This window comes from Capra hircus, chromosome 3 (assembly GCF_001704415.2).
Source record: "Capra hircus breed San Clemente chromosome 3, ASM170441v1, whole genome shotgun sequence".
Taxonomy (NCBI): Eukaryota; Metazoa; Chordata; class Mammalia; order Artiodactyla; family Bovidae; genus Capra; species Capra hircus.
This window is the reverse complement of record NC_030810.1, coordinates 4,627,021-4,642,207: the sequence shown is the minus strand read 5'-3', so window position 1 is coordinate 4,642,207 and position 15,187 is coordinate 4,627,021. Positions and strand designations below refer to the sequence as shown.

The 15,187-nt window shown below is 47.8% G+C and overlaps 1 protein-coding gene across 1 annotated transcript; it reads left to right on the top strand.

Moving 5' to 3' along the window:
- On the top strand, positions 13,712-14,938 carry LOC102175358 (non-histone chromosomal protein HMG-14). The gene has a single exon (XM_018040763.1). It carries the CDS (start codon positions 13,818-13,820, stop codon positions 14,121-14,123), a length of 306 nt encoding a protein of 101 aa, XP_017896252.1. The 5' UTR covers positions 13,712-13,817; the 3' UTR covers positions 14,124-14,938.

Here is a 15,187-nt window from a genome sequence, read left to right as displayed (position 1 = left end):
AGTACTTTGGCCACCTGATGTAAAGAACTGACCCATTTGAAAATACCCTGATGCTGGGAAAGATTGAAGGCAGACGGAGAAGGGGACGTCAGAGGCTGAGATGGTTGGATGGCATCACCGACTTGATGGATATGAGTTTGAACAAACTCCAGGAGTTGGTGATGGACAGGGAAGCCTGATGTGCTGCAGTGCATGGGGCTGCAAAGAATCAGACACGACTGAGCAACTGAACTGAACTGAACTGAACTGAACAGCCATTTCCTACTCCAGGGGATATTCCCAACCTGGGGATCGAACTCAAGTCTCTTGCATCTCCTGTGTTGGCAGGCAGATTCTTCACCACTGCGCCACTTGGGAATTCCCTAAAAGCATTAGAAGCATTGAGAATTAATGTGTTCATTATTGGAAAAAAACTACCACCAGTGCGTGGACAGTGCTTGCCTTCTGCTCGTTATGTAAGCAGCAGAGCATAGTGGACACCTTTCCTATGCTTCTGTAAATTGTCACGCTTCTTTCTAGATTTTGATCAGCCTGCATCATTTTATCCTTTGCTCTTGTAAGATCATACAATATCTCTGGGAATTCCTTTGATGTGAAATTTTGTCTGGTATCAGCAACACTGGAAAGCCTCATCCTTTTTGTCAGAACCACTGTCCTCGTTTATGTTGATAAACGTACCTTTCCTATGTCCCTCTGGCTGCTTTTGCACAGTCTTCTGAAAGGTGGTAGTGGCTTTCCTGGGGTCGTCTATTTCTTCTGTAAATCCATTTGTGTCCAATGAGAATTTTTCTTGCACATCATCACTTGTCATTTACTTGATGCAATTTCATGTGCCTTGACCAGTTTCCTCTTCAATTGTCTATTCTTTGCAAATATCACATGGTTTTATCACTGGGAGGCAAGGAGGAAACAGGACGATGTGCTTGGCTCTCCGTGAAGGGACTGAAAATAGGTGGGCAGTGACCACCCCCCAGCAGACTGTGAAAGAATGCTGGATTGGTGGCTGGTCTGACGCACACTGCTTTATGTCTGTGGACCAGAAAGCCAACAATGGAGTCTGTGCTTTGGGCAATTTCTTGCAGTCAACGTTCTGTGGTACCTGAAGGTTGAACAGTGTCACTGGGGCATCAATGAACTGGACTGTCCTTTTCTTCACTCTTGGTTTTTACCTCCTCAGTTGGCTCTGATAGCAACCTAGCTGTGACAACTATTACGGTAACTGGAGGCCTCAGTGGGAGGAAGGGAATGGGGAAGGTGCCCTGTTACTAGCTGGATGGGACCCTGCTGTGTTCTCCGGAAATGCCCTGCCCGGGAGCAAGGCTTTTGATTAGTAGGGCGGACACCCTTGGTTGGGTCACACAATGATTACCCCTTTGCTTCCTTCTGTCAGGACAATGGGAAGAGGAGGCACCCTCTACATTCACCCTGATTTTCTCCGTGAGAGTGTGTTGGAGTTCCTGGAGGAAAAGTCTGCTGCGGTGAGGGGTCCCTGCAGGACTCCGGCCCCCAGGAGCTTCTCACGTGTCACGCCACACACAGATGCCAGCGGTTCATCAGAATTCCCACCTTACTGTGCCTACTGGCTTGCAGCTTCTGGTGGTGTCTGCTCCAGGTTAGCAAATCTCCCCTGTACTTACCCTGAAAGCCCATTTCTTCAGATTTACAGATGGTGGTTTGCCCAGAGCCTCAATTCTCTGATGGATCCAAGAAAAGTTGTTCCTGTTAAGCTCATCCAGCTTTTCTTAGTAGAAGGATGAGAATGCTGACTTCCAAGCACTTTAGGCATCTGAGCTGAAACTGGAAGTCCAGCAAAGCCGTGTTGGAGTTTCCTTCTTGACTTTCTAGCTGTGAGGCTCAGAGAGGGGAGAGGCCTCCAGGGGAAAGACATTTACTACAGGTCAGAACAGCTTGGCTCCCTTCAGACCCAGACAGTTTTGGAGGGTCTGGGAGTCATTCCAAGGCGATGGTCTGGTAGCATCTGCAGGACCCTGAAGTCAGAGGACAGGACCCCGACAGAAAGAATAGACTCATCCTCCAAGTTACTGGATGTTTTTTGAAAGTCAGACACTGTGTCCTGTCCTCCACATGGATGAGGCAGGTATGATGGCCCCAAGTCCAAGTTCACCTGCTCTGTTAAGCCCCTGTGAAGACCCAGCCTCTTTGCCCCTGACCACAACCACTTTTCCAAAGTGCACTCTAGTGCTGGCTCTGTGACATGTTAATCAGAGTCATGGGAAGTTGGAGCACAGGAGGTGCCATAAGGAAACTAGTTTGGAAAACTGATTGCCACTTAGGAGAATTCTGATTCCAAGGTGCTGATCCTCGTACAGAGCTTGATTCTTGACTGAAGGAGGAAGGTGGCAAAGTTCCCGGGGGCAGATCTCCTATGAGCCATTCAGGTGGGACCAAAGGGAACAAACTGATTGGAAATAGACCACCTGGGAGGTGAATGAAAGGGGTTCTGAAGACAGGAATCTTGTAGCCTAGCTAAATACTTGTTTAAAAATCCTGATGGAGAAAGAATCCAAGTGTACACTAGACTAGCTGAAGCAGATGAAATAATTAATGCCCTTAGACATCACACCAGAAGTCTGCACCTCCGGAAAGCTTCCCCACAGTCAGACAGAGGAGGTTGCGGACCTCAGGGAAAACGTTACGCCCTCCCAGCCTGCATCAGGGGAAAGCAGGCATGTTTGCCAAATTCCAGACTTAGAGACAGTTTACCCCGTCACGGTTTAGGAGACCCTTTCCAAGTATATGACACGATCCGTCACACGTGCGCAGCAGTCCCATCTGACACCTGGAACATACAAGTCAAATTTCTTGCAGGAAAATTTGAAAGAGTCACTGGCTGACATCCAAGCAGCTAATTCTCCAGGAAAGAAGAGCTCGTGATAATGAGCTGAGTGTTCTTTTGGCCGAGAGACGCTGGCACAAATTAAAAAATGAGCACTTATCAGAGACCAAAAATATCAAGAAGCCTTTTAAAGGTCTCCAAAATATCCTTTTGTTTCTGATGTTGCACGTGGGGAGTTTGGCAGTCGCCTGCAAGGATAACCCCCATGTGGGGTCCAGGGTCCAGACGTCAGAGCCTCTGATGGTCAGCCCATCCCCACGCGGCAGCTCCTCACTGAGACGAGAAGGCAGGGCTGGCTCTTGCTCCAACCCTCCCACCTTCAGACGGAGCCTCTGGCCTGGGCTCCAGCCTCCCCTGTCTGACATCCCTGGGGCAGTGCTTGGAGGACTCTTTGCCTCGCTCCTCTCCCCAGCCTGCCTTAGATTCCAGAACGGAGGAAGAGACTGCCCAGGAGGGGTCCTCATGGGCACTCCCCCTCCAGGCTCATCCTCCCGAGTGTCTGCATGTCTACACCATGCCTACACAGAGACACAGCATGTCTACACCAAGCCCTGTCCACACAGCAGAAGGAGAAAGCAGAAGTGAGTCGCCTTCCTTCCAGTGAGGCTGCTTCTGCGGATCCAGAACCACAACGAGAGGCTCTTCTCTCTGCTCAAATAATTTTTTTTTTCTTTTTTCCCTTTGCCTTTTATTGCTGTTAGTTTTTATTGGCCCAGATGGAAACAGGATAGGGTTTTATTATTCTTAGATAGTGTTTTATAACTATAGTTTGTATAAATCTGACTCATATAAGTTTATTGATGGAATTATATTTGTAAGGAGTGCGTTACAGTGTCTTTATTGTTGTTCACAAATCATCCAAAAAGGTGGCAATGATTTTATTTTGTCATTTTCCTAGAATAAATTAGAAATTTTTCTCTTTTGCTCTTACTGCTGTTGCTTAGGTAAATATACAATGATTCAAATGCAGACTTGCTAACAAAATGTTTAGGACAGCGTTTCATAAATCCACATGTAAATGTGGATCTTATTCAATCTTTTGTTTCCATCTTCTGTGAGCAGTAGTATTCTTGTTATTACGCTTTCACAATATCTTCTACTGATTTGGAAACTGTCAATTCTGGTCTCTCTTCTCAAGCAATGTTGAGATTTCTCTCATCTGATGTTGCTGCTGGAGTTCAGTGATTACACAAGTGTCCCAGTGGCAGCTCAATACAATTATAGTTCTTTGGAGAGCATTGGATAAATGGAGCTTATGTAAAAGTGCATTTCCTGCGTGCATGGCCCCCTTTCCTCTCTGCCTGGAGGAAGGGCAGCCTTTCTGTCTCTGCTGCTCAATGAAGCCCATACATGAGCCGCAGAGCGAGTTTCACGTGAGCTGTCTCCCAGTCAGGTATTTGAGCCCACAGCTTATTTCTTTACCAGGGGGTGAACTGACCCTGCAGCTGTTGTTCAGTCACTCAGTCGTGGCTGACTCTTTGCGACCCCGTGGACTGCGATATACCAGGCTTCCCTGTCCTTAATGAAATAAAGTTTGGCCTTAAAAAAAATAGTTTTGGAGGGACTTCCCTTGTAGCCCAATGGTTAAGACTTCGTGCTTTCACTGAAAGGGGCATGGGTTTGAAACCTGATTGGGGAACTAACACGTGCATGTGGTGTGGCGAAGACATAGATTTGAAATTTATGCAATTTCTTACAGTCAGTGTCTTGTGGCACCCGAAGGTTGAACGGTGTCATTTGGGGGTGTATGCTCATGGCATCCGGTCCCATCACTTCATGGGAAAGAGTGGGGAAACAGTGGAAACAGTGTCAGACTTTATTTTTGGGGGCTCCAAAATCACTGCAGGTGGTGACTGCAGCCATGAAATTAAAAGACGCTTACTCCTTGGAAGGAAAGTTATGACCCACCTAGATAGCATATTAAAAAGCAAAGACATTACTTTGCCGACTAAGGTCCGTCTAGTCAAGGTTATGGTTTTTCCAGTAGTCATGCATGGATGTGAGAGTTGGACTGTGAAGAAGGCTGAGCGCCGAAGAATGGATGCTTTTGAACTGTGGTGTTGGAGAAGACTCTTGAGAATCCCTTGGACTGCAAGGAGATCCAACCAGTCCATTCTGAAGGAGATCAACCCTGGGATTTCTTTGGAAGGAATGATGCTAAAGCTGAAGCTCCAGTACTTTGGCCACCTGATGCGAAGAGTTGACTCATTGGAAAAGACTCTGATGCTGGGAGAGATTGGGGGCAGGAGGAGAAGAGGACGACAGAGGATGAGATGGCTGGATGGCATCACTGATTCTATGGGTGTGAGTCTGAGTGAACTCCGGGAGTTGGTGATGGACAGGGAGGCCTGGTGTGCTGCGATTCATGGGGTTGCAAAGAGTTGGACACGACTGAGCGACTGAACTGAAATGAACTGAACTGAACTGACACACACACACACACACGTTGTTTTGGAAACTCTGGCCATGGCCAAGGACACCTCCTCTCCACGTTCCTCCTCAGTATTGGTGTGTAGAGGAGAGAGGTTTTCCGGAGGACCCTACAGAGGGTTTCTGCTCCCTTCACCAATTTCGCCGTGAAAACTGAGGAAGAGCCCTGAAAGAGCCCCCAGTTGTCAAAGCTAGAACAAATTTGGCAACAGAAGAGAGAGCACAGTACTGGATTAACACCCAAAGCATCAAAGACACAGGGCGCCATAGGCACATCCCACAGAGATGGGACACAGGAAGGGGAGAAGAGACCAGCCCTCCATGCAGAAGAATTCCAGGGCACCTGGGCAGGACTCCTTGCTCCAGGAAGGGGACCGTGAAGTCCTCTACCTTCACGTGTGGGTGGATTTAATGACTAGCTTCCAAAAAACAAAGTATGAAGACGGAAGAATCCTCACACCACAGTGAAGAGGCCTCACAGAGAACACGTTAGCCAAAGGACTGAGGTTAAGACATCCCAGGATGAGTTGCTCTGATGTCATGCCCCCCCTCAGATGAGAAGGTCACTGCATCTGTGTGGTTTCTTCCAAGGGTCATCACAAGAAAACACCCAAATTGAGGGGAGCCGTGGAGGGGACCAGTATCCTCCAGTCTATGAGATCATGATAGAAGGACACCCTGAGAAACCCTGTTATAAACCAGAGATGGCTAAGGAGTCTAGCTGATAGTGACACACCAGTGTTCATTTCTCAGTTTTGGGAAAGGCACCCTAGTTGTGTAAGATGTGAACACTGGGTAAAGTGATACAGGAACCCTCAGCCCTGCCTTTGCACCTTTTCTGTAAATCTAGAATTATTCCAAAATTAACATCTTATCAAACTTCCAAGCCACCCTCATCCTGCTCCTCTTGCTAGATTCAACAAAACCCTGGACAGCCAACTGAAGACGGTCCTAAGACAGCTCTGAATGGCGGAAGGACTGGCTAAGGACCTCAGGCCTCAGGAACAACAGGGCAGTAGCCCCCAAGCCCCTCTTTCTATGTTCCATATACTGTGGAGTGGGTGCTGGATGAGCCTGAAACCCAGGACTTCCAACAGGAGCAGACAACAAAAGCCCCAAGAAAATCCCAGGCTTTCTGGCCAAGAGACGAGCAAAGGGACATCCCAGTAGGATGGAGAGGTTTGGCAGCAACCCCTGCCCACCCCAACCTAAAGCCACAACCCCTCCTCCTTGTCCCACCCCATGGTGCTGTCAGCACACCCATGCAGAGTGTGGACACCCTCCCTGGCCCCCCATCTCTCGTACCATTGAGGACCCAGAGAAGATCCCCCCTTCCCTGCTGACCCAGTGTCAGGGCAGACAGAAAGGGGACTCTGGGCTTCCTCCCTCTGAACTTAAAGAGTGAGGGAGACTCCCAGATGGGACAGAGCTGAAGAAAGGGGCTCTCTCAATTTCCTTAGAAAGTCCGGGGCAAACTCCTGGCCACCTTAAACCTGCAACCAACCTCCAGGTCTCAGAGCTGGACTGCAGCCTGGAAAACCAGCCAGGCTCCCCAAGCAGCCTCTGAGCTGCACATAGAGCTGACTGAATGGCGCAGCAAGACTGTCACTGGAATTGCAACCCACAGAGGCCAGCCAGACCCTGCGTGGCCAGCCTAGACTGAGTGACTACTGTGGGAGCAGGAGCTTCATCAGGAATCCCAAAGCCCAGGCAGTACCAAAAGCAATCCAAAAGCACTGCCCCGAGGTCTGGGGCACAGCGGAAAAGCACTGGTCAGATCAAGGGGGCCCCTGGAACGACACTCCCAGGGTTTACACCGTGCAGTCTTACATGGTAATAGAAATGGTCCTGAGAAAGGGCATCTGTACTTCAGGGCTTCTAAAGTTCCCAGTATTTCTAAACAGCTTGCCTTTGAGCACTTGCTTTGGGTGGGCGTGGGGTAGAGACCCTCACTGGCTGCCTCCAGGAAAACATTGAGAGGTGTCGGCTCAGATGACTGGGGAAGGGGAGGAGAGCCTGCAGGTGCAGGGAAGGGGTGTCAGACCCACCCTCCTGCCGTGTTTGGCTGGGTGCCCACACCATCACTTCCAACAGTACTGAAATAAGAATAGGGCTTTTCCTGGGATTCATCGCACAATTGACTATTTCCCATTGAAAACGCTCTTGACTTGTATTCATGGCCAAGAACAACAAACAGACATTTTATCATCACCTGGATATCTCTTTTGAATTGGAGGAGCAAGGAAGGGTTTGTTATTCCTAAAGAACTAAATTCATAGAGCGCTGTGTTACAGTTTTAGATTTCACGACAGAACAGAGCCAGAACGCCTTCATCTCTCGTCTAAAACCTATAGTGTTCGCTTCTCTGACCTGGAACGTCCATTCTGTGCTACTGTTTTGACCTTGCCTAAGCTGGTGGCTCAGAGGTTAAAGCATCTGCCTGCAATGCGGGAGACTTGGGTTCGATCCCTAGGTTGGGAAGATCCCCTGGAGAAGGAAACGGCAACCCACTCCAGTACTCTTGCCTGGAGAATCCCATGGACAGAGAAGCCTGGTAGGCTACAGTCCATGGGGTCGCAAAGAGTTGGACATGACTGAGAAACTGAACGACAGAGCTTTACTCAAGGAAGGGGCTATTTGAGAGTCAAAATCCTGTCCATCCTTCATTTTAGAGTAAGCAAGCGAAACAAACACTTGTAGATCATCGGAAAGCAAAATGCCTTGATCATACGACCTCATCTATCCATCCCCCCACCCCCAATGTTTCCAGCTCATTATAAAGCCAGAGAGGCGATGCAAGTAGTGTGGGGATGGAATGCACCTTTCAGTTTAGACTGCCTAACATCGGTTACTGTCCTTTACAGTTTGCAAAGCATGTTTACTGCTGGCAGCTTCTTGTATGGACCTGGTACTCATCCTAACCCCTTGGATTTGCAGAGAGAGTTTTTCTTATCACATCGCTCATAGGAAAGGGTTTTCCTTCATTAGGCAAGAGTTAAGTCCTTGGGTATAGTGCCGAGAGAACTTTCCAGATGTACGTGCATGGAACATGTTCTCTAAAAATGTCAATCAGGCACCAAAGTCTTTCCCTTTTGATTGGCCTTTGAGAAACTCATTGCTAAATTCAACATGAACTTGCAATAATAAGCTCATATTGGGGTATTGTGGCATTCACTCCTTCTGTGTCTTTAAGATGGTCTCCAATCGTACTACTTTTCATTCTGTTCAATCATGCAGGGTCTTTTAGGCGTGTGAAGGATTTTGGATTTTATCCAAAGGGCTGCAGGAAGCCATGAAAGGGTTTAGGCGGGGAGCTGACATGATTGAGTAACAATTTAAAGGGATCATTCTGGCTGTCCTATGTAGGATGGAGTTGAGAGGGGCCAGGAGGGGAGGGGAGAGACCAAACGTGAGATTATTTCAGAGGCCTGGAGCGGGGCGGGCGTGGGGGAGAAGGAACGGGCTTGGGCAGACTCAGGATAACTTTGGAAGCAGGAGTGACAGGACTTAGTGATGGTCCGGTAGTGGGGATGAGTCCAGGGATGCTGGCCGATGGATGACCGGTTCGTGGGGCAGGCAGGAGGAAGTTTGGAGAGAGGAACAATCATGCATGTCCCATTTCGAGCCAATATCCCAGCCTTCTGCTGTTCGTGAAGTTGCAGGAAGAGGAGGGTAATGAGTCAGAACGGGAAGGGAGCTGAAGTTTCCCGAGGAAATGGGGCGCTCACACAGACTGGTGCCCTTGGGAAGCTGCTCTGGTTACCTGAGTGCAGCTCTTGGTGAGGGACACCGTTTCCTGTCTGCTGAGTCATGGCTGGGCACTCTCCGACTTGTGATCCAGAAAGAAAAGCCTTTGGTGGTGAGAGGGGTGGAGGCAGGTGTTACCTCCTGAGGTCTATCTGACTGTCACTCACCCCTCCGTTCTTTGACCCTCTCGGTGTGAGAAGATAAGGGGGCCTGCTAATCAGCCTCTTGGACCTTTCCTCCCCGCCTCATCCCACTTCCCAACTTGTGGACTGTCCCTGTTACTGGGACTTCCACTCATAGCGTTATGGAGCCACCATCAAGATGCTCTGATATCAGGATGGTTGCTTCTCTCTTTGTAGCCAGGCTGCTATTGCCAGTTCCCTTCTTTTTAAATTTAATTTTTATTTTATGTTGGACTTCCCTCATAGCTCAGTTGGTAAAGAATCTGCACAGGAAACCCTGGTTTGATCCCTGGATTGGGAAGATCCCTTGGAGAAGGAAAGGGCTGCCCACTCCAGTGTTCTTGCCTGGAGAATCCCATGGGCAGAGGAGCCTGGCGGGCTGCCGTCAATGGGGCCGCAAGAGTTGGAGATGACCGAGCGACTAAACCAACCAACCAAGCAACCGGAGTTAATTCCCAGTGCTGGGTTGCTGTCAGGTGTGCAACTAAGCGACTCAGTCACAGGTCTGCTGCCGCTGCTGCCAACTCGCTTCAGCTGTCTGACTCTGGGCGACCCCAGAGACGGCAGCCCACCAGGCTCCTCTGTCCTCAGGATTCTCCAGGCAAGAACATTGGGGTGGGTTGCCATTTCCTTCTCCAATTATATGTACGCACACATCCATTCTTCTTCAAGTTCGTTCCCTGTAAAGGTCACTGCAGAATGCTGAGTGGCTTTCCCGGGGCTGTCCAGTAGATCTGTGTTGATTGTCTGTATTATACTTGGCCCCTTGCCAGGTTCCTTCCGTCTCTTGCTTGGCGTTTGAGTCCAAGGCTGTAAAAGAGGTGCGAGGGACAGGGCACCAGGCAGGCGTGCCTTCTCATGCCACATCTGCTGGTTCCCGGGGAAGTGCAGTTGGCTTCCACTAAACGGAGGCTCAGAGTTACAATGAGACATACAGTACAAGGATGCTCCAGACTGGAGCGTCTCCCAGACTCGGCCACATGGCACTCACCCAGCAGCTTTGGTTGGATAAGCATCTGTTTCTGTAAGATTCTGTCTTCGGTTTCGCGTGGAGAGCTGTTCTAACCTAATTATGTGCGTCAACTCCGTGGCTGTAATCAGTGCTCTTAGGTTAACATCCACAAGAAGTGAAGTGTAGATGGCTTTATGGGCTGTCTCAGGGAGTCCTTGGGTTGCGCTAGACATGACTGATTGCCGCGTGATGGAACCGCGCTGCGCAGCCTGCTGACCTTTAATAGGCACGTTAATGATGACTGAGTCTTGGCACCACCTTGCCGTGTTGGCTTTCGCGTTGCTTTTGTACATTAAAGTATGGATCATAGCGGACATGTCTGGCAAATTACAGAGTGACCTGAACTGCTTCCAAGTTATGAGTACTTGGTGAGTTTATTTAAGAGGGAGTCCATCAATGAGCGCTCAAGGCATTCTCATATTCCACTGCCCACCCCCTCACCTCTGCACTCCCCACCCCAGCCGCAGGTTAAGCGAAGGGATTACGCATTAACCTAGTTTGGTTGACCATTGAGATAAAATCACGCACATTGTCTCCTTGGAAATCCTGAAGCATGAAAAGGCATTTGTCCCTTTATTCACTCTTTTTGGCTGTTTCTCATCTGGGATAAATATAGAAGCACAACAGAATGGGAAGGGAGTTTCAAGTTAATTTCATGTTTATATCAAGTTACTTAATGTGTTTAAGTATTAAAGGTCTCTTCCGAGTCTTTCTAGATCATTATGGCATTTCTTCTATGTTTATGAAGCCCTTTCTCCTACTGATGGGTCCTAGAGATGCCGTTTGTTCAACCTCTCTTTGCCCTGGGGAATTCTAGCGGAGGATATATTTTCAAACCTGTGGTCATCTTTTCATCAAAGTGGTCGTTTATTTTTCAGTGTGAAGGAAGCAGTGACCTGAATGTCTCAAGTCAAGCTATGAAGCTTCTTTATTGTTGTTCTTCCTGTTACTAAAGGTAAATTATAAGCTCATTTCATGAAGGGAGGTCAAGTAGAATTGGTTGTTTTGGGCAGACATTATCAATACTCAGGCACAATAAAACATTAATGGGTAAAAGCAGTCCCTGATACATAGTAAAGATTAGCTTCACGGTATGAGGCAGGCTACTCCCTAGTTGAGAAGAGTTGAATAAAAATAAATCACCTTTCCCTCTTCTGGGAGGTAAAATCTGGTGGTGTTTGTTGTTAGGTACAGTGTGTATTCTTTAGAGTTCAGGGTTGAGAACATTAAAGTTTCCTGTACTACTTTGCAGCTACCCTGTTTCTCTCACATACACACACACACAAAAGCAAACTTAAATTTACTCAAACTTCCTTTTGCCTTGCCCAGAGCCAGATAATCTGATTCTCTTGCCAAAAACGTTTTAACCCTTTGACATTTACGCATGCACGCATGAGCTCTTAATCGTGTCCGACTCTTTAAGACCCCATGGACTGTAACCCGCCAGGTTCCTCTGTCCGTAAAATTCTCCGGGTAAGAATACTGGAGCGGGTTGCCACTTTCTTCCCAGGGGATCTTCCTGACCCAGGGATTGAACCTACATCTCTTGCATTTCCTGCATTGGCTGGTGGGTTTTTTACTAGCTGCGCCACTAGGGAAGGCCCTGGGCACTTAGGGAACAAGAATAAATAAGATTCAAGTAAATAAGATTTTTTAGAGCTCTTACCGAGGGGGTCTTGCATGGGAGAAAGAGCGGGGGGAGGGGGGTGGGTGGGGCTCGACGCTGGTATGCCAGAGTTGGCTTGTGCTTGCTTGCCAGAGCTGAGCGTTAAATTTCCAGATGTCGGGAGAGCTAGCTGACTACGTGATAGTAGCTTGAAATTGGTTGTGGCAGGAATATTTATACCACAGCAATTGGCAAGAGGAGATGGTTAGGCAGCATCCCTGACTCAATGGGCATAAACTTGAGCAAACTCTGGGCGATTGTGGAAGACAGGAGAGCCTGGAGTGCTGCACTCCATGGGGCCGCCTAGAGTTGAGCATGACTTAGCAACTGAACAGCAACAATTGGCAAGTGCTGAAAGTCAGGGTTGCCCCACCCCAACCCCAGGCGGTGCCAGAGGTAAAGGACCTGCCTGCCAGTGCAGGAAACATAGAGACTCGGATTTAATCCCTGGTCGGGAAGATCCCTGGGGGAGGGCATGGCAACCCACTCCAGTATTCTTGCCTGGAGAATCCCATGGACAGGGGAGCCTGGCAGCGTTGAGTCCAGAGGGTTGCAAAGAGTCGGACGCAACGGAAGCAAGTTAACACAACACACAATCACCTGAGAAGCTGTTAGCATGTATCAGCTCAGCACTGCTGAGCCTAGAATAGGTCAAAACCTGGTGCAGAGGCCAGCCTCCGCCATCTGACTCATGCAAGGAGGTGGCGTCATTTCTAAGGAAGTTCTTTGGAAAACATTGAGGCTCTGTGGGGTCAGGGACTTCAGGGAACTGGGTTGTTTCATCAGGAGCCTTTGCAGCTGGGAGTCTCTCACTCGTATCCTGGTTCTATTGAGTCCTAGGACCTGAGAACCTCTTCTGCTCTGGCTTGCTTTCCTGGGCTCAGAGTCACCCAGTGTTTCAAGCAGAGAGGATGGGCTCCTGGGTCAATGGGCGTCCTGAGGGGCAGCAGGTAGCAAAGCTGGTTTGCACTCAGTCCTAACCCCTAGACTGCTGTGCCTCTCACAGAGAAGGCCCGAGTAGAAAAGTTTTAGGAGTAAAAACAATGCAGCAATTAGTTTTAAGACCTCTTGCTTTAATCTTAGCCGCTGACTTTTCCATATAAAAGAGAATCAAGTTAAAAAAGATGTTTTTGAGATACATCAGGCAGGCAATGAGGCAATCATCTCCTTGGCTTTCTATCCAATCTTCTGGGCTCCGAGAATGAAAGTTGACAATGTGTTGGATGTGAGTGGTGTGTCTCTTCTTCCTGTGGGTTTCCGAGTTAATTGCAAACCAGAATCAGATGCTTTGAAATCTCAGGTCAGGCATCCCCCTACATTCTTTAACCAATACACAATCCTGGCCGCACTACAGCCAGCAACGAGACATCTGAAAGCTGGCTCTTGATTTTCTTTAAAGCTTGTTTGGTTTTTGCCAGCCAGTCATTTATTTGAGGATGTCTGAGCACCGACTATCCTATTCCATTTAATTTAAACTGTGGCTCTTTTATTTTCTCTCTCTTCCTGCCAGCTGAAATTATAGGAAACCACCATTTGCAGGTGGAAAGAACATTTCCTGAAGTTCATTTGCTAAGCTGTCTGCTATGAATGCTCTTAGCCAGAAAGAGCAGTCCTCAAGGAATAAGATTTCAGGAATCTTTCCCTCTGCTCAGTTCTTGTACACCCTCAACCCCTTTCATTCCAAGGGAGACTGGGCATTCTTGCCATTTCACCTTCACCATCATAACCTTTCAGTATGATTTTCATTACCCACTGAGAACTTTCAAAATACCAAGTTTTTTTGGTGTGAGTGTGTGTTAAATTAGTCTTATGCCGAGCTCGGGCGGCGGGAGGAGCGGCTGCGGTCAGGCTACTCAGCCTCGCGAAGCCTCTCGGCGCGCCGCGGCCCTCAGGCACTCGGCTCTCGCCCGCCCCGTCGCCACGATGCCCAAGAGGAAGGTCAGCTCCGCCGAGGGGGCGGCGAAGGAGGAGCCCAAGAGGAGATCGGCGAGGTTGTCAGCTAAACCGGCTCCTGCGAAAGTGGAAACGAAGCCAAAAAAGGCGGCGGGAAAGGATAAATCTTCAGACAAAAAAGTGCAAACAAAAGGGAAAAGAGGAGCAAAGGGAAAACAGGCGGAAGTGGCTAACCAGGAGACTAAAGAAGACTTACCTGCAGAAAATGGAGAGACTAAAAACGAGGAGAGCCCAGCCTCTGATGAAGCAGAAGAGAAAGAAGCCAAGTCTGATTAATAACCACACACCGAGTCCTGTCAGTGGTCCCTGTTTCCCTTCTTGTACAATCCAGAGGAATATTTTTATCAACTATTTTGTAAATGCAAGTTTTTTAGTAGCTCTAGAAACATTTTTAAAAAGGAGGGAATCCCACCTCATCCCATTTTTTAAGTGTAAATGCTTTTTTTTAAGAGGTGAAATCATTTGCTGGTTGTTTATTTTTTGGTACAACCAGAAAATAGTGGGATATTGGATACGGGAGGCTTTGATTGTCTTGGGTGTCAGCTTAACATTCCATAGATGGGGGGTAGCTTTTATATCCTATAATACAAAAGCATACTAAATGGCAGTTTGGAGTCAGTTGTGCAGTTAATGTCTTGAACACTTTAAATTACTTCTCTTCCCATATTGTTTTGGTAGAATTATTTCCTACAGAAAACCACTTTTTGATCTTGGCTCTCCTGGTCAGAATTTTGTGCACTATACTATAACATCTTTGGTCGTGGTAGTCCAGTTTTCCTAGTAACTTGGTTAATGTGCTGTGAACGATTGACAGTTTGGGTATGTAGTGTATATGATATTAAATTGTGAATCAGTGGGACTTAAGATGTAACAACATATCAATATTTGAAGATATTGGTACTTGATATCCTGTTAAGGAAAGTTTGCTCCAAATTTTAAGCTGGAAAGTCACTGGAATAACTGTTAAGAATCACAACTACATGATATTTTAGATTTCTGGTACGTATGTGAAGAATTGTGTACAAACTGAAATGTCTGTGTAGTGATCCTCAAAACAACCAATAAAATCTCAGTTATAAAAGAAAAAAAAATAAATTAGTCTTATGCCTTTAGTGGTTTCACAATCTGACTTAAGCAGACGATTTGGGAAAAGTTAGGAACTTCACAGAGTTTTTAAGGTTTGAACCTTGTTGTTGGAGGCACTCTCATCCAACATTCTCCCTTGTGGTCCTCACCCACAGTGGCTTTGCCTCTCAAGGGACATCAGCAATGTTTGGGGACATTTCTGGTTGTCACCGCTGGGAAGAGAATGCTCCCAGCCTCTGGTGGGTAGAGGCCAA